Raw genomic sequence first — 21,965 nt, 5'->3', positions numbered from 1 at the left:
TTATTTAGTATGTGCCTGCAGTATGTACAGCATACAAAGGTTCTGACCTTCAGCCATCTATTCAATCCACTTGTTTTCCTGGTGGCAAAGAAGAGATGCAAGCCTTAAGGATTCTGCCAGTGCTCCATTATAGTGTCATGTGAGATTACTCATAGTATAAACTGTGTAATCAGGTGAACAGCAGTTTCAGATGCTGTTTCAAGTCTTATCAAAGAAAATGTGTAATAAAGCTGCTTGTGCTATTGACACTTTTAAAATAATCTTTCAATACATTTCATTTCACAAAACTTTAATGTAGGAAAAATCAAGTTAGGCCAACTTTTCTCTTTAATGTCTGTACGGTGAAATAATTAAGCATTAGAAAGGAATAATCTGTTCATGAGCATGGAAGTATCAAATTTATCTTATGAAAATGTGTCCATGTTCCAGTTGCTTCATTCCTTATTACATGCTGCAAAAGGCAGTAATAATTTTTATAGCCAAATATCTCTTCATAAGATACCAGGTGGCTTTCAATATTTACTATTTAAGTCATGCATGAAATTTAAACATTACAAAAAAAATGACTTACCAGTTGAGATTCCTGAAATATGCACATTTTCAGAACGTTCTGCAAGAGCACTGTTTCCTAAAATTAAACATAATGAATAAACTAATTTCCAAGATAAAATTTGTAAAAATTCTTCAGATATAGTACTACAGAAAAGAAAAAGAACAAAAACCAAGCTACTTTTAATATTCAAATATTTTACATCCAAAGGCTTCTACCACTACATTTTTAAATGAAGAATAAAGTCAGGCCGGGAGGGGGCGGGGAGGAAGAGCATTAAAACGATTATACAATCAAGACACAAATGGCTTCTTTGTCACACAGTGAGCAAGCTAAATGGAGAACCTAGGCAGCTTCAGAGCTTGATTACCTCCTAAAAGATTTTAAGAGAATTAAGATGTATTAGTCCAGTGGTTTCTTCTTCCAGTTCTCTTCAAGACTTTTTCTATTCTGTTCCCCTCCCATCTAATAACAGAGGTTAGCAGAGTGAGTTAAATAAAGATAACAGAAGGGGGTGGGGAGAACCTCAGTAACCCTCCAGCACAGTGAAACAACCACAATGTACTTTATTACAGGGCCAGCAAACATGTAGAAAAGTAGCATCAAATCGCTTGATATGATGGTAATCAATACATATGCAGTTGCCTATTTGCACTGTCTACTTTCCAGGATCAGTGCTTCAGAATGACTCACCACTTGGGTGATAGCCAGAGCATGAGTCTGTCTGTCTGTCTGTCTGTCTGTCTGTCTGTCTGTCTGTCTGTTTAACACTTTAAAACAGTTTTGTTTTAAAGAGAGCCAGTGTGGTGTAGTGGTTAAGAGCGGTAGACTCGTAATCTGGTGAACCGGGTTCGCGTCCCCCCTCCTCCACATGCAGCTGCTAGCCACACTTCTCTGAAGTCTCTCAGCCCCACCCACCTCACAGGGTGTTTGTTGTGGGGGAGGAAGGGAAAGGAGAATGTTAGCCGCTTTGAGACTCCTTAGGGTAGTGATAAAGCGGGATATCAAATCCAAACTCTTCTTCTTCTTTTGGAATAGTGGTATCTCAGGGTGCACTATGAAACTGTTGGGAGATTCATTCCCCGACTGCAGTCATAGGATTGTTGCGCATCACATGACTGTATGTGTTTTCATTCCACAGAGTGGATGTGACGTAGACAGGATGTTCATCTACTGTATTGTTCCTGAAGTGGAACTATTGTTCCTTTGTTCTTTCTTCACTGCCTGCTATGCTAGAGAGAGGCAGCCATGCTAAACAGCTCTGAATGTCTGAGCTGGGCAAACAGAGACAGACTCTGCATTTTGCCACGATAAAGCAGTTTAGCCTTATTCAATGGCTTGTGTGTGTTGTTCTTCACATTGGGGAACAATCACAGATTTGATTGCACCACCTGACTCAATAGTAGCTGGGCATGTGTGCACTGGCTTTGTCCTTGCTCTGGGGCAGTCTCACAACTGCCCCGGGTGACAAATGCTAACATAGGGTTTTGTTTTAAAGAGAGCCAGTGTGGTTTAGTCGTTAAGAGCAGTAGACTCGTAATCTGGTGAACCAGGTTTACATCCCCCCTCCTCCACATGCAGCTGCTCGTCACACTTCTCTGAAGTCTCTCAGACCCACTTCTCACTATTCCTAATTACAGAAGGGTCTCCCACATTTGAGGGCTACTCGGAAATGAACATAGAAATATGCCTAAAGCAAGTACCACAAACATTGTGTTACAGTTTCTGTATTTCACACAGTTACTGATATACAAAAGACAGACTCTTTGAGTCTCAGAAAGAAGTTATGTTCCAAATAAGTATGCGACTATACTTAGCACACTTGCAAAAAATTAAAAATTACTTGACTGATTTATAAAAAAAGATGTATTTTCCATAAAAATTATGAATTTTATGGCATTCATACCCAAGAATGTTCCAACTACTAACACACATTTTAATACCTGCAATGCACAACTTTGTTGATTACTGTACATCTAATGGACAGAATTCCAATATAAAAATAGGACAGGAAATGTGCCAACAAGGGGGGGGGGGGCTTTTAGACAGAAACAATCCACTGCATTTGGAAGAATAATCTAGAGCTAAAATTCAGCAAGGAATTACACTAAATAAAAACTAATGCCAAAAGATACAGTAAATAAATAATCTTATCTAATATCATTGTGGGAGAAAATGTGACATGATTTTTGGCTTGCATGAACTTATTCATATTGCAGATTAAAGACAAGGATATTAGACTGGAAATCTTTCATAATTCATACATGTTGGTAAATCATCAGAAGGATGTCAAGCAAATTAAGTGCAGTGTGAAAGTGAAACCACTGCAAACATCAGCTACCAAAAAACTGCAAACTTGTAGACAATATCACAAACCAACACCAGGAAACAAATTCATAAAACTTCTACTGGGTACGAAATAGGTACCACTATCTGTACTATTACTAAATAGAAACAAGGATTCAGAAATCTGTTTAAATAAAATTAGCATAAGCCAGAAAGAAAACAAATGAATCCCAGATACACATTTCTTAGTAAACTATTTTCAGAAGTAGCAATTGTGAATTTTTAGAAGAGAATGTCTGCCAAAATTGAACAGCACAGCTGGAAAATATTTGTTCCAAGTAGATTGTTGACCAGAATCTATTGACATATTTATCTATCGCTCTTCATTGAAAATTCCAAGGTTGTTTACAACCATCACCATAAACACCAATACAAATAAAACCAGAAAATTAAAAAAATCCATATCAGGAAACCAGAAATACTAAAAGCTAGACAATAGAAGTAGCAAATACTTGAGTAAAATAAGTCTTCAGTGAGGTCTTGGTACCCGTCTGGCATCTAGGAGGGAGACGATTCCAAAGACTGTGTGCCACTATAGAGAAAGTCCTGCCTCTGGTTGCTACTTGACTCAGTAACAAGTGCTAGGTCAGTCCAATGTGATAAGCAATGGCATCATATCCTTGTGGCTGGATGCTCCAGTCAGCCTATCCACTAAGTTCTGCACCAGCTGCAGATTCTGGACCAAGGTCAATGGAACCAATGGACCAATACAAGGCACAGAACAATAATTCAAACTTGAGGTTACCAATGCCAGGTTATCATGGCCAGGTTGTTCCATGGCCTAGAAAGTGTAGTAACGTATATACCGGTATTTCTAGCTCAGTTCACTAAGCTTTTCTTCAGCAGCAAGGTTGGGCAGCTCAGCAAGGGCTTGCCAGCTTCCTATGCTGTGTTTTAGCTTTAAACTGGAAGTGCAGAAGGAAGCACTAACAAATGTGGTCATGACAATATCGGCATTCTCTCATGCCACCCATCCTTGTTTACAATTTTCCTTGTCTCCCAAATCATAAACTGAAGTCAGAATCTATCCCTCATATTACAGTGGTACCTCTGGTTAAGAATTTAATTCATTCCGGAGGTCTGTTCTTAACCTGAAACTGTTCTTAACCTGAGACACCACTTTAGCTAATGGGGCCTCCTGCTGCCACCGGAGCACGATTTCTGTTCTCATCCTGAAGCAAAGTTATTAACCCGAGGTACTATTTCTGGGTTGGACAGCAAAATGGCTGTCCAACGAGGCCTTACAAATAGCGGAGGAGAGGAGGCAAGCAAAATGCAAGGGAGAAAGGGAAAGATACAGGAAACTGAATGCAGATTTCCAAAAAACAGCAAGGAGAGACAAGAGGGTCTTCTTAAATGAGTAATGCAAAGAAATAGAGGAAAACAATAGAATGGGGAAAACCAGAGATCTGTTCAAGAAAATTGGAGACATGAAAGGAACATTTCGTACAAAGATTACCATAATCAAGGACAAAAGTGGTAAGCACCTAACAGAAGCAGAAGACATCAAGAAGAGGTGGCAAGAATACACAGAGGAATTATACCAGAAAGATATGGAGGTCTCGTACACCCCAGGTAGTGTGGTTGCTGACCTTGAGCCAGACATCTTGGAGAGTGAAGTCAAATGGGCCTTAGAAAGCACTGCTAATAACAAGGCCAGTGGAAGTGATGATATTCCAGCTGAACTATTTAAAACTTTAAAAGATGATGCTGTTAAGGTGCTACACTCAGTATGCCAGCAAGTTTGGAAAACTCAGCAATGGCCAGAGGATTGGAGAAGATCAGTCTACATCCCAATTCCAAAGAAGGGCAGTGCCAAAGAATGCTCCAACTACCGCACAATAGCGCTCATTTCACACGCTAGCAAGGTTATGCTTAAAATTCTACAAGGCAGGCTTAAGCAGTATGTGGACCGAGAACTCCCAGAAGTGCAAGCTGGATTTCGAAAGGGCAGAGGAACCAGATTCCAAATAGCAAACATGCGCTGGATTATGGAGAAAGCTAGAGAGTTCCAGAAAAAACGTCTACTTCTGCTTCTTTGACTATGCAAAAGCCTTTGACTGTGTCGACCACAGCAAACTATGGCAAGTTCTTAAACAAATGGGAGTGCCTGATCACCTCATCTGTCTCCTGAGAAATCTCTATGTGGGACAAGAAGCTACAGTTAGAACTGGATATGGAACAACTGATTGGTTCAAAATTGGGAAAGGAGTACGGCAAGGTTGTATATTGTCTCCCTGCTTATTTAACTTATATGCAGAATTCATCATGCGAAAGGCTGGACTAGATGAATCCCAAGCCGGAATTAAGATTGCCGGAAGAAATATCAACAACCTCAGATATGCAGATGACACAACCTTGATGGCAGAAAGCGAGGAGAAATTAAAGAACCTTTTAATGAGGGTGAAAGAGGAGAGCACAAAATATGGTCTGAAGCTCAACATCAAAAAAACCAAGATCATGGCCACTGGTCCCATCACCTCCTGGCAAATAGAAGGGGAAGAAATGGAGGCAGTGAGAGATTTCACCTTCTTGGGCTCCTTGATCACTGCAGATGGTGACAGCAGTCACGAAATTAAAAGACGCCTGCTTCTTGGGAGAAAAGCAATGACAAACCTAGACAGCATCTTAAAAAGCAGAGACATCACCTTGCCGACAAAGGTCCGTATAGTTAAAGCTATGGTTTTCCCAGTAGTGATGTATGGAAGTGAGAGCTGGACCATAAAGAAGGCTGATCGCCGAAGAATTGATGCTTTTGAATTGTGGTGCTGGAGGAGACTCTTGAGAGTCCCATGGACTGCAAGAAGATCAAACCTATCCATTCTTAAGGAAATCAGCCCTGAGTGCTCCCTGGAAGGACAGATCGTGAAGCTGAGGCTCCAATACTTTGGCCACCTCATGAGAAGAGAAGAATCCTTGGAAAAGACCCTGATGTTGGGAAAGATTGAGGGCACTAGGAGAAGGGGACGTCAGAGGACAAGATGGTTGGATAGTGTTCTCGAAGCTACGAACATGAGTTTGACCAAACTGCGGGAGGCAGTGCAAGACAGGAGTGCCTGGTGTGCTATGGTCCATGGGGTCACGAAGAGTCGGACACGACTAAACGACTAAACAACAACAACAACTATTTCTGGGTTAGTGGAGTCTGTAACGTGAAGCGTTTGTAACTTGAAGTGTTTGTACCCCGAGGTACCACTGTATAGAATTAATGCATTAGGGACGTTTTTCACACAGATACTTGTAAATTCAAGAATCCTAGACAAAACAAAACAAAAATCTAAAAATGAATTTTTCTGTTGAAGTGTATACAGCTGCCAATTATGAGGGCAATACTGTATCTACTTCAAACATTTTAAAGTCTATAAAAATCCGCATTAAGCAATTTTAAAAGAAAAAAACTATGAGTTTTATTCTAAAGAAAACTGATCTAATACTTGTTTGAAGTTACTTGATCTATCACTTGCTTGTCAAAAAAACTGAACAAAACCACATATTTGATTAAGAACACTAGAGACTCTGCTTTACTGGTAGGTTTGCTTTAGATAGGTTTGCTATAACAACTGTTTAAGAAAATCCTCGTGAGCTACACTGGCCAGATGTTTCATCTGGAATAATATCAGGGTTGGACTGTAGCTCAGTAGTAGAGATTTGCATGGAACAGGATCTAGGTGTAATTCACCCCAGCATCTCCAATTACGGCTGGAAGTAAACCCTATCAGAAATCCTTGAGAGCCACAGCTAGTCCATGTACACAATGTTGAACTAGATCAGTGTTTCCCAAAGTGGATGATACTGCCTCCTGGGGGGCACTGAAACATTTCAGGGGTTAGCAGTATCCTCAGGTGCAATAAAAATAAGGGGGCAGTGAAAAACTGATTGTACATGTTTCATCTTCCAGGGAGGCACTGAGGGGTTTTTTTTTCTGAAAAGGGGGCAGTAGGCCAAATAAGTCCGGGAACCTCTGAACTAGATGGACTAATGGACTGAGTCTGTGTAAGACAGAATTGTATTTGGAAACATAGGAAATTTAAAACTCTTTTTTTTGTATCTCCTGGACATTTTTATTATTTTGTTAAGAGTTGCAACCTTGTTATTTTTGTTGTTGCAATGTTACTGTACCCCCTTCCCTTTGTATAATTAGAAAGCTTTGATTTATTTTCCCTCGTATTTTACTTACCATTATGAAAATCAATAAATAGCTAATTAATGTAAAGAATACCAAAATACTATTTGTCAAGTTTGCAGTTGAAAAACATGCTACCAGCAAGAATCACTTTTAAAAACTGCTAATCAGTTGAGAGTTGTGAGAGTTTTTATTCTCAAATGTGTGTGTGGCGAGAGAGGATTCATCATCTGGAATCAAATCAGCAAGTTTTGATTACTTTAGTTTGCTGTATGCCAAGAAGACTAGACTGCACAGCTTCCTCTAGGCAATCATTTATCAGCTACTTCAAAGCATTCTCCAAGAATCAAAGTACTGTAGAAGTATGAGCATCTGACTTTGTATAGCTAGTTTCACAAGATGAATTTCTGGTTCTCATCAACAAATTTTTCACTGCTTATCCTAAGTAATTTGATAAGTACTGTATACTATATATGTATTCCGATGTGTTTAAGGTAGCACACATACAACAGCCTTGGAAAGGCTATACAGAGCGACCAATGTGAGGCTCAGAAAGCAGTTTGGAACTGTACTAACACCTTGTATGCTGCCAAATGCTATGTAAGCTATAGTGGTGGTCATGTTCATGTTATGCTAAAGCATGGTTTACTGAGATATGGACAAGCAAGAACAAGCCACAGCATGTCTCAAGCTCACATGCACCCTACTTCCACAATGACAACTTCAGCAGCAGTGAATTTCAGTTTCCCTGAATCTCAGCTTGTCAACAGTGGTTTATTCCCAGCTATGGCGTTTGCAAAACTGAAATTAGGTATTGTGAGGGATAACCTATGAACCTTGTTCCACATGACAAAGAAAGCCCTAAGTGAGTGAAACTGAAAGTAAACACTGTTGAAGACCTCCTCCCATATGTACAGGAAGTGGAGGGAGCTGAGAGTTCAGGAGTCTGAGGTTTGCTACAGATCCTTCTTGCTCCTGAATGTTTTGCTAAACCATGGTTTACTGTGACATGTGAATGCAACATTTTATGAATAAAATAAATGTTCATGTTGTATTGGAACGGTCTGTTATGTTCCTCACAAACCTCTGGGAAGCAGGTGTTCCACAGGAATTTTTTTCTTAACAACTTAAAAGGCTTCCAGGGTTTTATGTATTGAGTATGTATGTTCCTGAACACAGCATTTATTCCAATTAGTAACTATAGACAATGACTATGGATGAACTACCATTATTGAGATGTTAAAATTACAAGGCTGTATCTTATGGTGTCTCATCTACTGGCGGAAGCATCTGCTTTTCAATAAGTCTTCTTTATCCCAGTTGGCAGCTGTTTTAAAACTATTTCTATATTTATAGTTTTTTTAACTTAGTTTTTATTGCGATTGTTTTTAATTGTTTTTATACAGTATAGGTAACAGTTTTATACATGTCATATTGCAAATTGCTTAGAGTTGCTGAAATGTGCCTCTCCCCCCTCCCATTCCATTGAAAGATGCTTCCTGCCAGTGGTTACCACAATTGGATACCACTCACTGATTTTATCTTGCCGACTTGAAGTCTCTTTTCTTTGCAAAATGTATCATAATAACACAGGAATTGCCACACTGTATCACACTGATGCTTCATCTAGTTCAGCATTCTCTGAATACAGTTACCAGAAATACACTTCATGAGATCAGGATGGTGGCTAGGTCTAGACTACCAGTAGCTGCTGAGTCAGCTGCTGACCCTGAATCAGCAGCTGTGTTTTATATGAATGTTCTTAAGTGTATTATTCTAGCAAGAATTCACTGACAGACTGTTCCTAATGATTTCTTTTAAAGCTATTTATGCTCATTTTCAAGCTGCAGCGATTACTACTTGTACTAAACATTTATATAGTACTTTAGTTTCCCCCTGCGCTTTATAAACTTAATTGGGTTCAAAATGAGTAAGCCACAATTGACCTGTGTCAAATCCAAGTCAAGTTCTCTGTACAGCAGGTCTCAAAATACATCCTTCTTTTTTTTTGTATGATCCAATAAATGTGGGGCCCTCAGTCATTTCATGGTCAAGTACACAATTATTCTATTATTCATAATACGTATATACTAAAAATGATTTTGCCATCTTAGATTGGCAGTAGAAAAAAATTAACTTGGCAAATAAATTAATATAATAGTTGAACAAAAAGAATGCCAGAACAGACATCCTCACTTAACCCTTTGAATTCCCATTTTGAAGATTGTAGCTTATGAATAAAATTAAAATCAACTATTGTGATTTTTTTTCAAGTTCTTAGTCTACAACTTACTAAATAAGCCACAAAATAAATACATAGCTAAGTTGGAGTCTTTAACAGTCCCTTAAATCCAATTCTTAATAGTTCAGTTCAAAGTTTATGCTTGTTAGAAATTTGCTACCTTTGAATTTAGTACCATCTGCCATAATATTGAAAACATCCCACAAGTGCTAAATACACTATACACAGCTATAACCACTTAAAATATGTTTGCTCAATATGTTGAATCGTATCTATGCATCTGTCACTTTCAGGATACCATTCCGTACAATAATTATAATTAATCATATGCAATGGTCATGTACAATCTAAAACAAGTTCCCTGGTAGAATCAGATACATTCTGGCTGATCTCTTTGTCCCGTAGAGATGGAAACTGGATTCCAATACAGTCATACCTCGCTTTAAGTACGCTTTGGTTTGAGTACTTTCAGTTTAAGTACTCCGCGGATCCGTCTAGAAAGGATTAATCCATTTTCCATTACTTTCAATGGGAAAGTTCACTTCAGGTTAAGTACGCTTCAGGTTAAGTGCAGACTTCTGGAACCAATTGTGTACTTAAACCGAGGTACCACTGTATTATGTCAGATGGGGAATGGGTGAGGGGGGGGGGAACATCCTATGAGACTTACAGAGCTTCTATTCTGCTGTTGTTTTGAGAAATACACAACAGAATCCCAGACATTGCCAATCCTTTGGCAATGTAATATCATAACGTACCCTTAGGCCATTCTCTAAAGTATTGCTATATTTTGCTCCTCTCTTTGTCCCACTTCATTCAGTTCAATATAGAATGCCTCTGCTAACACCTAGTCTCCTTTTTGCTATATTCATGACACCTCTCTCATTATGTCTTTGAAATATGTTCTGTCTTCCAACAAAAGTCAAGTTCTAATCCTTCAATCTTTTAATCTTTCTTATCATCTCTCTTTTGACCAATTCACTAATATACTCTTAATGAGGCACCACTTGTACAGAAACTTCAGAGTGTGTATACTGGCATCCAGTTCTGTCAGTATAAGGATGTCTGTAGCTGAAACGTTGTCTGCCAGACTGCTTCTTTCCCACATTATCAAACTGGAAACTATAGTCCATACACCCTGAAAAAAAGATTTTCCTTACCAAGGAAAATACTAAAAACACTGCATCAACCATTTTTCATTTCTTTTTTTTCTACCATAGTAGCTCCTCTTGCCTGAAGGTGGAATGAAAGAAGAAATGGGGCAAATAATTTCTATTAGAGAGAAAAGATAAAACCAGTGATGTCACTGTTCATAGTTACCTGGTTTGGAGTACAAATTTACCCAGGTTATTATGCTAAGTGTAGAACAATTTCAGTATACTTTCACTGAGAAGTTATTCTTTGATTTGGAATGCAAAACCATGGACAATCAGCTTTCAGGCTGCCCACACTTCTCCGTACACCTATGTGCAAAAATACGTTCAACAGATGAGAACCATTTATTGAACAGCAAAGCAAACTGCACAAAAATGGGAAGTGTTTTTCTGTTTCTAGTTTAGCTCTATTTTCGTCCATGTCTTCGACACTAATCACAGCTTGTTCTCTCTAACAAGGAAAAGCTGGGACTTCTTTGAAGGTGAGTGGGTGGCAGTGGCTCTCAATCTGTAAGGAGGATAGACTAGAAGGAGTTCTTCAACCACAAGAAAGGAAAGAGACAGAGGCAAATAGCTAATTCTATACACTAACCTCTTAAAGGGACAACAATGTACAGAATATTATTTATGTTTACACTACCGGTACTATGGGAACTGGAAGTCAGTGGAGGCCCAAAGAGGCTTCCCTTTAGGAGCAAGCCTGTGAAATCGGTCCTATTCTGTGGTCCCTTATTCTGTGTCTCCCACATTCTCTGCTTTGTGCAAGTTAATTTGATCTGGATCAACTCTCTTTATTCTCTTTTGCCATGGAACTGCCTTCCTCTATAAATAGCATTAAGCTACCTCCTTGGAATCCTTTGTATCACCAAAACTTTCCTGAACCACTCTAGTTTCATTTTTTTCCTGCTACTGAGTTAACTCTTCATCCTGTCTACCCTGTTTCTCATATTTTAAGACATACCCATAAAATAAGCCATAGCAGGATTTTTAAGCATTCAAGGAATATAAGCCATACCCCGAAAATAAGACATAGTGATAGGCGCAGCAGCAATGCAGGCCACGGCAGGAGGAGGAGGAAAAAAATAAGACATCCCTTGAAAATAAGCCAAAGTGTGTTTTTTTGAGGAAAAAATAAATATAAGACATGTCTTATAATATGAGAAACACGGTATGCAATTTTACTTGCTGGATAATTTGGCCTTATTCTGTCATCAAGCAATCTGTACATTTGCTACATTTGTCAACAGAAGTAATTTGATATTTTTATTCCTGTTAACTCCTTGTATACATTTACAAATGGTATTTACCACACTTCACATTTCTGTTTCTACATTGGAAGCGAGTCTATAGTGGTGCATCAAAAAAGGTATATCATTAAGTACGGTAAGTTGAGAACTGGTTGAAAACCACTCTTAAATTGTTGATTTAAGAAAACCAAGACAAAATGAAAGAGAAGAACAGAAGAGTAGCACTGCTGGATCAGGCCCCTTTCCTATCTAGTCAATAAACTTGTCTCACAATGGCGAACCAGATGCTTGTGGGAAGCCATCTGTGAGTCCTGGAACATCTGCTTCCTGCTTTGCGGGTCTTTTCCCACCTGACCTGGGAGGATAGGACCCTAACTGACTCAAGCTACAAAAGCCGAGGTTGCTGGACAGACTATTGGGTTGGGGTATTGCTTGAGGGGGGAGTGTTGCTGTTGTTTTTATTGACACTAATTCATTTGTACAGTGTTTTTATTTTTAGAACTTGTTATGATTTATTTGGCATTTTAATGTGTTTTATTTATTGTTTGTAATTATGTAATTTTTTTCATGTTGTAATCCACCTTGAGCATGGTTTTACTATGGAAAGGCAGCATACAAATAAAATAACAGATGGATGGAAGCCTGCAAACAGGAGCTGGGCACAATAGCCCTTTCCCCTCCTACAGTTTCCAGCTAATGGTATTCAGAAGTATGTTGTCTCTAACATTGGAGGCAGAACATAGCCACCTTCGATAGCCTTTATCTCCATGAACTTGTCAAACCTTCTTCTAAAACCATCCAAATTGGTGGCCATCACTGCCTCTTGTGGGAGCAAATTCAATAGGTTAACTATATGCTGTGTGATGAAATACCTCCTTTTGTCCAATGTTCAGCTTTATTGGATGTCAATGAGTTCTAGCATTATGTGAAAAACCTTTCTCTGTCCACTTTCTTCATGCCATGCATTTTATTTACTATCATGTCACCTCTTAGGCGTCTCAAGGACTCCTGTTTTGCAAAATCAGTCAAAAGTTTTGAAGAATTTGATTTACAATCAATAAACCAATATTTGAGAGCTCCTTTTGAAATAAAGAAAACCCTGAGACATTGGCTCAGTCCCTTCTCAGCTGCCTACCAACTTATCAAAACAAGTTTGACAAGTGAGGTATCAACAGGAGTGGAGTGGGGACATTTTCTGGCTTAATTCAGCAGAATCCATTTCAGCAGCTTTCAGGGTTTGAAAGCCATTCAAAAACATTTTTTATAGCTTTGTAACAGATAACACACTTAAGATTTTTATAGGAGCACTTTAAAAGATTCATGGCCTTGCATTTTTCACCCACAGAAAACAACTGTTGAAGTCAATGGGAATCCTGGGTACCCTTAAAACATGTAAGACCCTTGTTGTTCTCCACAGCTAACATTTTGTAAACTAATAAAATATGACCTAGGTTTCTTCCTCACTAATATAAGAATCTGTGCTCGGGGCCTACTGCCTCAAATATCACAAAACCCTACCATTGAATTTCCAGTCAATGCCTGTACTTGTGGGCACTTTGCTAGAATCAAACAACAAAGATCTGTTCACTAAAAAGGTAAATATTTTCTTTTTTTTTTACATATGCTTTAGCTATCAACACACCCTTGTCCAAAAATATTTCAGAACAAGCTATTCCATTCATTGAATGAAGGAGGGTTTTCAAATCTTTTAATTAGAAGGGGGCAGGGAGTCTGATCCGCTTGCAAAGAGCACAGTATTCACAGAGAGGAGGCAAATAAATATTTTACATGGTAGAATTCAACAGCTATAGCTACATTGTGAGTATAGGTACAATCACAATCTGTTAAATCCCTCTTCACCCACACTTCAAGCATCTAAGGAGACAAAAATACCCTGTGCACACATACACACAAAAATCACCACACAACCACAGCTTGAAATGATAATAGCATATCACTAACAGCAAGGCATTAAAATCAGCATCTCTAACAGAAGCGGAAACACAAGTAAGACTGGTGTCTGTCATACTTGGTGAGAAGAAGGGAATTCCAAAGATTGGGGACCACAACAGAAAAGGCTACCTTCTTTGTTGCCACAAGATGTACACCTGCAGCCACCAGAACAACCAGGAGGGCCTGATCTACAAATCTTATTGAATGGACAGACTAGTACTGTGAGAGAGAAGTGCTGTGAAAGGGGAGACGAAAGTGAGCACTAAGGAAATCAGTGTAAAGGCTGTACCATATATCCCTGCAGCTGTGTTATAAACTCAGATATATAAGCTAGGCGCCAAATGCCACCTTAAACCTAGGTTGTGGCTACCACAACAGAATGTCTATTTGTCAGGGTGCTGGACTAGATGAGCCTTGGGGTTGCTTCCAACGCTACATTTCTGATCCTATGACCTCAGCTACATAGCTTGGCTGTAGCTTGTTCTTAACAACCATTTACTAGTCCCAGTATGCAAGAAGGAAAAACACACACAGTGGAAATGGAATTAATGATGGACTAAGGCAGGGTTTTTAAAACTGGCTCGATGTCAGAAATCTCCACATAGTCACAATTAGACCCGCACCAATAGCAAAATGTGCCTGGTGCCCAGGGAATTTCTAACACTGCCCTGCAGTCATATTACTTACTGTACAGTGGTACCTCTGGATGTGAACTGGCTCCATTCCGGAGCCCCATACACAACCAGAGCAGTACTCAACCTGAAGCACCAAATCTGCGCATGCTCGTCGCGCGATTCGGTGTTTGTGCAGATGCGCGGGAGATCATTCGGCGCAACTGCAGATGCGCAAATCACCGAACCCGGAAGTAACCTGTTCCGGCACTTCCGGGTTTGGCGTGTTCGTAACCTATGATGTCACTTACACTGGTGGGCATCAAAGCTTTTGAGGACTGTGACTCAAGAGCTAGACTTTTAATACTGTAACATATGTTGATGCCTCTAATTACACACTGAATTTCATAAGAACAGGAAATATGTAGTTGGCTATTTTTATTTAGAAAAAAATGTCTCCTGAGGAGCCACCCATGCCCATTTTCCCACTGCTGCAGTGATGGGGTGGCCTCTTAACAGATGTACAGAACATAGTTATATACAGATTTTAAAATGTAGGCTATGAATGGGCCAGTTCCTAAAGGTATTGTTTGGATGTTGTTTCTATAGAAATTGATAATATTTACTTTCACATAATGCACTGAGGATTATGATCAAAATTCATGGGTTTTAAATAGGGTCACACTGTGGAAGCTAAGAAGAGATCCCAGTAAGAGGCTAAAAAAGCTTTCATTGAATAAAAAGGGGTAGAATTTTAATAATTGCACAGCTGTTGCTAAAAGGTGAATTCCACTGATGGTTTAAAAACAAGCACCATATTAATAGTCTTGCAAACTTAATTAACTAATGCGGGTGCTCCACATGGTCGCAACTGGACTTGCATCAAAAAGCTGAGGCTTGGACTGGGGTATTATTTGTGGAGTACTGTTGTTGGTATTACTTTTTTGTAAATTTATTTTTGTACATATGATTTATGTGGCAACTGTTCAGTTTGGTTATATACTTTTTATGTGTTTTATTTATTGTTTGACTACTTTTGTTATATTTGTAATTATGTATTTTTTCATGTTGCAAGCAGCTTTGAGCGTGGTTTTAACTATGGTGGCATACAAATAAAGTGATGGATGGGTGAGAATAACCTGCACACTTTCACATACATACAGTATATGATACAAAAACAGTAAATAGTTAACATAATGAGTGATATTCAAATAAGTCATACTCTGAATTCAAAGTTACTCTGAATATGATTTAACTGGGCACCACCCACTGTAAAGACAGGCTAGAGTTAAATCTTAAAAATTATCTCAGAAAAACTGGTCAGCTGGAGTAATAAATCTATTTGCACAAACATAACTTCCTCTCATACTCCCTGCAGTTAACATTGGATTTAGTTCCCCGCATATATTTATGTTTTATATTTTTTCATCCTCTGTATATTAACAAAAGCACTTTATCAGAGACTAGACCTATAAAGGACTTCCTAAATTTTAAATGTGGTGAGCTGTGTCTGTCTGTTCCAAGCACTTCAATTCAAGAAAAACACTGGTCAAACAGATTAAGAAAACAATAACCAAGAAAGTAAATGCTTTTGTTTGTGCCCTGCTGAGGCGGAGGCTAAAATGATCTATGGGAATGCTTCCAGGTCTATGAACATTTTACTTTATGTCCCTCTGGAAAACAGTGGGTTTCTTAAAAACCAAGCTCCTGTTTTCTTTAATATGAAGAACAGATATACAGCTTTAGCCAATGGTATGAATAGCAATACTATTTAACACAAGTCTTGCTTCCTATGGATTTTGGAGATCCCTAAGGCCTTTTATACATAGGTTTTAACGGCTATGATCTTACTGGTGCCAGGCTTTTCTGCATTAAGTGTGATCACATTGCATACTTGTTTCTTTACAGTCATAGTAAGTCATGCATCTTGTTTTGGTGAGCATAAGTTAAAAACCTAAATTTATCTATGTTATTCTGTTTTTCTTATAAAAGTATTTTAAATATCGAGACAGGATCTTCCTTTACATGTGAAGAAACAGTACTTCATGCAGGTACGTCAGCAGGCCAGGGACAACATAAACTTTGTGATGTTTGCAAAATAAGGTGGTCAGTATTTATCACTGTAATTTTAGAGGGAAACAACCATAACCAATTCTGGACGTATGCTACAATGTTTCAACTTTGGTTGCACATTAAAAAGGAATAAATTGAGGGAAATTGTTTAAAGTAAATTGTTAAGAGATCTTTAGTGCTTCCCTGCTCCCTCAGAAAGTAATTATCAGTGTTCCCTTGGAAAAGTTAATTACCATTAAACCAGCTTAAATCTGGTATGGATAAAGCCCAAGTGAGTTACCTACCATGTCCACACCAAGTGTGTGGAAAACAGATACAACATTCTCATTTCTCCAGGCTACTCAAAGTCTAAGAAACAATGGACAGCACGACTTGCAGATATACAATGCACCCTTCCTTCTCATATCTGGTAAACTATGGCTTATGAAAGTAACTATGGCTTATGAAAGTGTTCCTGGGTTGAAAGACAAATGGTGCTTTTTGGAGGGGGAAATGAGTTACTTATCACTTAAACCTGAGTCCATGGTCCTACACCAAATATATTGAATTAAAGCCTAATTTTCTATCTAAGAGGGGTGGGAATCGCACTGAACAGTAACTTGACTTTTAAGGTCATGTAATAATACAGTTACTCACATACAATTAGTCTGAGGGCTTTCTGGCTGTTCCCTCACTGTGAGAAGTGAGGTTGCACGAAACCAGGCAGAGGGGCTTCTCGGTAGCGGTGCCTGCCCTGTGGCACATCCTCCCATCAAAGAAATAAACAACTATCTGACTTTTAGAAGACATCTGAAAGCAACACTGTTTAGGGAAGTTTTTAATGTTTGATGTTTTACCGCATTTTTAATATTCTGTTGGGGAAACCTAGCCAGATGGGCAGGGTATAATTATTATTATTATTATTATTATTATTATTATTATTATTATTACAGCACATAAGCAGCTCACTCAGTGGGGTAGAGGCACAGCAATAACTTTTGGGTAGCAGCATCACTACCACAGGGGCAAGGCAGCTGCAAGGTTGGGCATGCGCAGGCATACTGACACAACCAAATGCTTCCACCAGCACATCTATACAGTTCCAACTTCCCCAGTGCCTCACCCATCCATGTACACAACAGCAGTACTGCTGCTGGGAGGTTTTAACTGCAGCTCTACCCCACTAGTTGAGCAACTCCTCTTACAACATGTAACCATTTATTACTATCAACCAGACATCATGAACATTTCCAACTTATTGAGAAACACTACTTTTGCCTTGTAATTAGCAGTCTTTCTTCTGACAGTGCTGGATCAATATGTCTTAATATTATTGAGCTCTACAGCAAATGGAACTTGGTGATGGCACCAGAAGTTTCTTTGTACAAGGAGGGGCCTACACTAATGTGCAACAATGCTCTAGGAAAAGCTTGCTTTTACTCTACTTAGACTACACATAAAGAGATGGCAGTTCATGAAACTTGTTTGTATGTTGTCTAACAATTTGTGAGAGTTTTTGTGGTCCAACAGGTGAAGAAAAGTCCTTGATACAAAAGGCCTGGGTTCAGATTCTTTTGGGGGATTGGCTTACAGGAGTGATGTCAAGATGGTCATTCAAGGTTTTCCAAATTGTGAAAGTTCTCTCAAATTTTTGTTCACCCCCATCAGATGTAAGGGATTGTATGACTGAATAATATTAAGTTTATTTTAGAGCTGGGCATACTGGTTGTTGTCTGCAAGTAAAATCCAAGTTTGCCATGCCTCAATTCACACGTTTTGTGAACAAAAGTGAATTTTAATTGGTTGCTATAACAATTAATACATTAGTATTAATACATTACATTAGTATTAATAATGTATTAATAATAATACATTAGTATTAATTGACTAAATAAATCCTTTATACTACACAAGGTAGTATAAACCCAAAAACTAGTCATTCATCTCACATGTCTTTCACACTATATAATTAAATCTGCTTACAGACAAGCTCATAATTAGGAAATTAATGAAGTTCTTCTTTTTCTGTACACATGCAAGGATGCAAAACAAAACAACTTGCTTGAAGAAAAGGGCTACAAACCAATACAAAGTTAGATGGCATATCTTCCACTGTCAAATACACATAATCCACTTAAATCAAGTATTCAGTGGAACCTAACAATTTAGGGCCATCATTTGTTTGCACTCCAAGGCAAATTGTGGGATAGAACACCTAATAAAAATACAAACAAGGCCAGTGGAATTTCAAAATCGGGGGTTACTCTAGCTACAACTTTTATGAAACTGCATGTTTTGGTTATGAACGTAGTTGTGGTGCTAATGGCATCCAAGAAAGGTGACAAATGAAGAGACAAAGCATTCAGACATTTAGGCACATGCTGTTGAGTGGGGGCTTCATTCCAATTAGCTTTAACCATTTTAACGTTTACATCTTATATAACTGCCTACTAAAAAGTGTTGAAGGACCACATCTCACTGGTTAGACCACTAGTAAAGTTCTGCATTCAGAAGGTCCCAGGTCCAGTTCTTGGAATCTCCAGGGCAGGGCTGGGAGAGAGACCCTTGTCTGAAATCCTGGAGAGCTGCTGCCAGCGAGTGTAGACATTGCTGAACTAGACGGGCCAAAGGCAACTTCCTCTCTTCCTAATATGCGTGGATGGAGCAAAACTACATTTGGGGAGAAAAGGGTGCAGCCGGGCCCCACTTGTTTTAAACCATCGGGCTTTGAGCATACAGTATACAGATTTCCACTGTGAACTTCTTTTCGTCTCTCCCACCAGCCCCACTCCAACGACCTGACAACAATTCACACATGAACACCCCAACGGGCACGTTGTTTCGTGAGGGTCACACACAAAAAACAAAGAGGCAGGCAGACTAGCTGGGCCAAGGTCCCAGCCCTCGGCTTAAAACAAAACCCCGGCGGAAGAAGTAGTCGTCTTCAGCCCTGCTGCTTTAAAACTGGCAAGACTGATGCCCGAAGAACAAAAATAAGCAGAATGAAAAAAAGGGCTGTTTGGGGGCGGGCGCCTCTCACCAGCGTTAAGGAAGAAAGGAGAGATGAAAGGGGAGGGGGAGCCAAGAAGGGGAAGAGAAAAACAAAAACAATTCAAGCCTTTTTCCTAAAAAGCAAACGGGGGTGGGGGGTGAGAGAGAGATGAAGACTGCCTGCTTTGTCTCTTCTCGCCCCTTTAATATAAGGCCAACGGGGGCGACAAAGGGAGAAATGGAGCCGGCTGGCTGGCTGGCTTCCTCGCCCCCTTCTCCTTCCTCCCAGAGGCTGGTACCTACCCCAACAGGAGGCGACGAGGAGCAGGAGCTGCGCTGACCTCCAGGCAAGGGACCCTTTTGCGCTCCAGCAAGGGGCCATAACACCGCCACGGGGGGGAGAGGGAGAAGAAAGAGCCGGGGTCGGGAGCCCCCGCGGCCACAGTCCCCGCTGCGGGAGGAGGGCCCAAGCGCCGCCGCCTCGCCGGCCAAGACTCCCCGCCGGGCCCCTCGCTGCTCCCTCCCGCGTGGCTCTCTGCTCAGCCCCCCGCTGCTGTGGGAGCCATGGGCGGCTGAGGCGGCTGCTGAGGAGGCTGCTGAGGCGACGACGACGACGACCGCCGGCCTCCGGCCTCCTCTGCTCTCCGGTCTCGGGCAGCGCTCTCCTCCGGCGGGCAGGAGGGGCTCCGCCGGCGCATCTGCGCATTAGAGAGCCGAGCCGCTCTCTCTCTCTCTCTCGCAGGAAAGCGGCTTCCCTGGGCGGGGAGGGAGCGAGGGAGACCCAGCCTCTCGCCCAGACGGAGGAGGAGGAGACTGAGCGGGCTTAGTCCTGGCCGCGTACTGAACCGCCTCGGTTTCTCTCGGGGCTGCTGGCTGGCCGCTCGGTGACCCTTTAAACTCCAGGAGACAAAAGCAGCAGGAGGGCTGGGGGGGAAGGATGTTTACTCCGAAGTAGCCCAAACACGGTCAGGGATCCTGCTGCCCTGGCTGTTTGTTGTTGTTTAGTCGTGTCCGACTCTACGTGACCCCGTGGACCAGAGCACGCAAGGCACTCCTGTCTTCCACTGCCTCCCGCAGTTTGGTCCAACTCATGTTGGTAGGTTCGAGAACACTGTCCAGCCATCTAGTCTTCTGTCGTCCCCTTCTCCTTGTGCCCTCAATCTTTCCCAACATCAGGGTCTTTTCCAGAGAGTCTTCTCTTGTCATGAGGTGAGGTGGCCAAAGTATTGGAGCCTCAGCTTCACGATCTGTCCTTCCAGGGAGCACTCAGGGCTGATTTCCTTCAGAATGGATAGGTTTGGTCTTCTTGCAGTCCATGGGACTCTCAAGAGTCTCCTCCAGCACCATAATTCAAAAGCATCAATTCTTCGGCGATCAGCCTTCTTTATGGTCCAGCTCTCACTTCCATACATCACTACTAGGAAAACCATAGCTTTATGTATACGGACCTTTTTGACAAGGTGATGTCTCTGCTTTTTATTCGGAGGTTAATCCCCATGGGGCACTGGGGATGTTCCCCACTCAGAGAGTTTGAGAGGAACTGCGCGCAGCAGGGCTGCAACCCTGATCCTTTGCAAGAGCTAGGTGACCCTAAAGTTATTAAAAGCGATGGCCTCCCGCAGTCCTAAGGGGCAGAACGTAAAGACGAGCCCGTGGTGGATCAGGCCCACCTGAGCCCGCTAGCCTGCCCTCCCCCAGGCACCAACTGCATAAGAAGCTCACGGGCAAAAAACGCCCCTTCCCCCACTTGCAACTGGTGTTGCCCATTGCCTCCGATGCTGAAGGTAGAACATAAGTCACATTGGCTAGCAGACTTGTTCTCCATCATTTATTTACTGTATTTATTTCCATTTTTGACAGGAGAAAAATATATGTGCAGCTTGAGTATTGAGGGTAGATCTCCTCCTCCAGTGAACTCACAGGCTCCAAAGCAATCCTGAGTTAACTCAGATGTCTCAATGAATTTATTTTGATTTACTGCCATGAAAATCACTTTGCCCCCAAGGCGCACTCTGGAAACAAGCAGATGCCAACAACTGCCATTGAAGCAAATGTGCATATAGAATTGCATTTCTTGTATGTGCACCAGTTCAAATCTGATGTAGGTACACCAATGAAGGAAAACACACATGCCTCTTATTTTAATTCTGTTTTGCAAGGGACCACATATGATGCTACCTTCTTTTCTTTCCAGGATGCTGATACATTACAGCACTACAGAGTTAGAGTTGTGTTGTTTTGCACCAGTGCAATTTTCAACCCCTTGAATTTTCTGGTAGAGTTTTTTTTCCCCCTTTTGGTAATGAATAATTTCTAGTTAATTACTGAAGTGGCTTAGGTAGCGTTCTCGCAATGCAACATTATTATCAGTAGATGTTAATCCCTGTGCACTGCCATTTTGAATAGCAACATTAATGCATTGGGATGTGCTAATAACAAGATTTCTGCAAAAAGGAAATATTGGTTGCACCCTCTGGAAACTTAAAGACACAGCTAGCCATCCATACAGTACTGCTGTCTGAGGCAGAGGACAAGATGGCTGCCCCATCAATCCATGAACAGAAGCCAACTGGACTGACAGTTACTCTTATTTCAGGACAGGCAACAACAGCAATAATAGTGGGATAGTGTTCACCACACCAGAGAGCAGCAGGCTAGTTATGGGACTGCAAGACAGGCCACATGGCATGTACAGC

At 40.7% G+C, this 21,965-nt stretch overlaps 1 protein-coding gene across 1 annotated transcript in view; it reads right to left on the bottom strand.

Annotated features, from left to right (window-relative positions):
• The window catches only part of LRP12 (LDL receptor related protein 12), a 38,014-nt gene extending 18,028 nt beyond the window's left edge, over window positions 1-19,986 (bottom strand). Inside the window, exons 1-2 of the mRNA XM_035124697.2 lie at window positions 19,573-19,986; window positions 572-628 (exon numbers count right to left, since the gene is read on the bottom strand). Coding sequence (XP_034980588.2) covers window positions 572-628; window positions 19,573-19,975 — 460 coding nt within the window. The 5' untranslated portion in view covers window positions 19,976-19,986. The remainder of the gene's footprint in view (window positions 1-571; window positions 629-19,572) is intronic.
• Between the last annotated feature and the right edge of the window lie 1,979 nt (window positions 19,987-21,965).

Source organism: Zootoca vivipara, chromosome 8 (genome assembly GCF_963506605.1).
Source record: "Zootoca vivipara chromosome 8, rZooViv1.1, whole genome shotgun sequence".
Taxonomy (NCBI): domain Eukaryota; kingdom Metazoa; phylum Chordata; class Lepidosauria; order Squamata; family Lacertidae; genus Zootoca; species Zootoca vivipara.
Note: the sequence above shows the minus strand (reverse complement) of the source record. Positions and strands in the feature narration are given on the sequence as shown.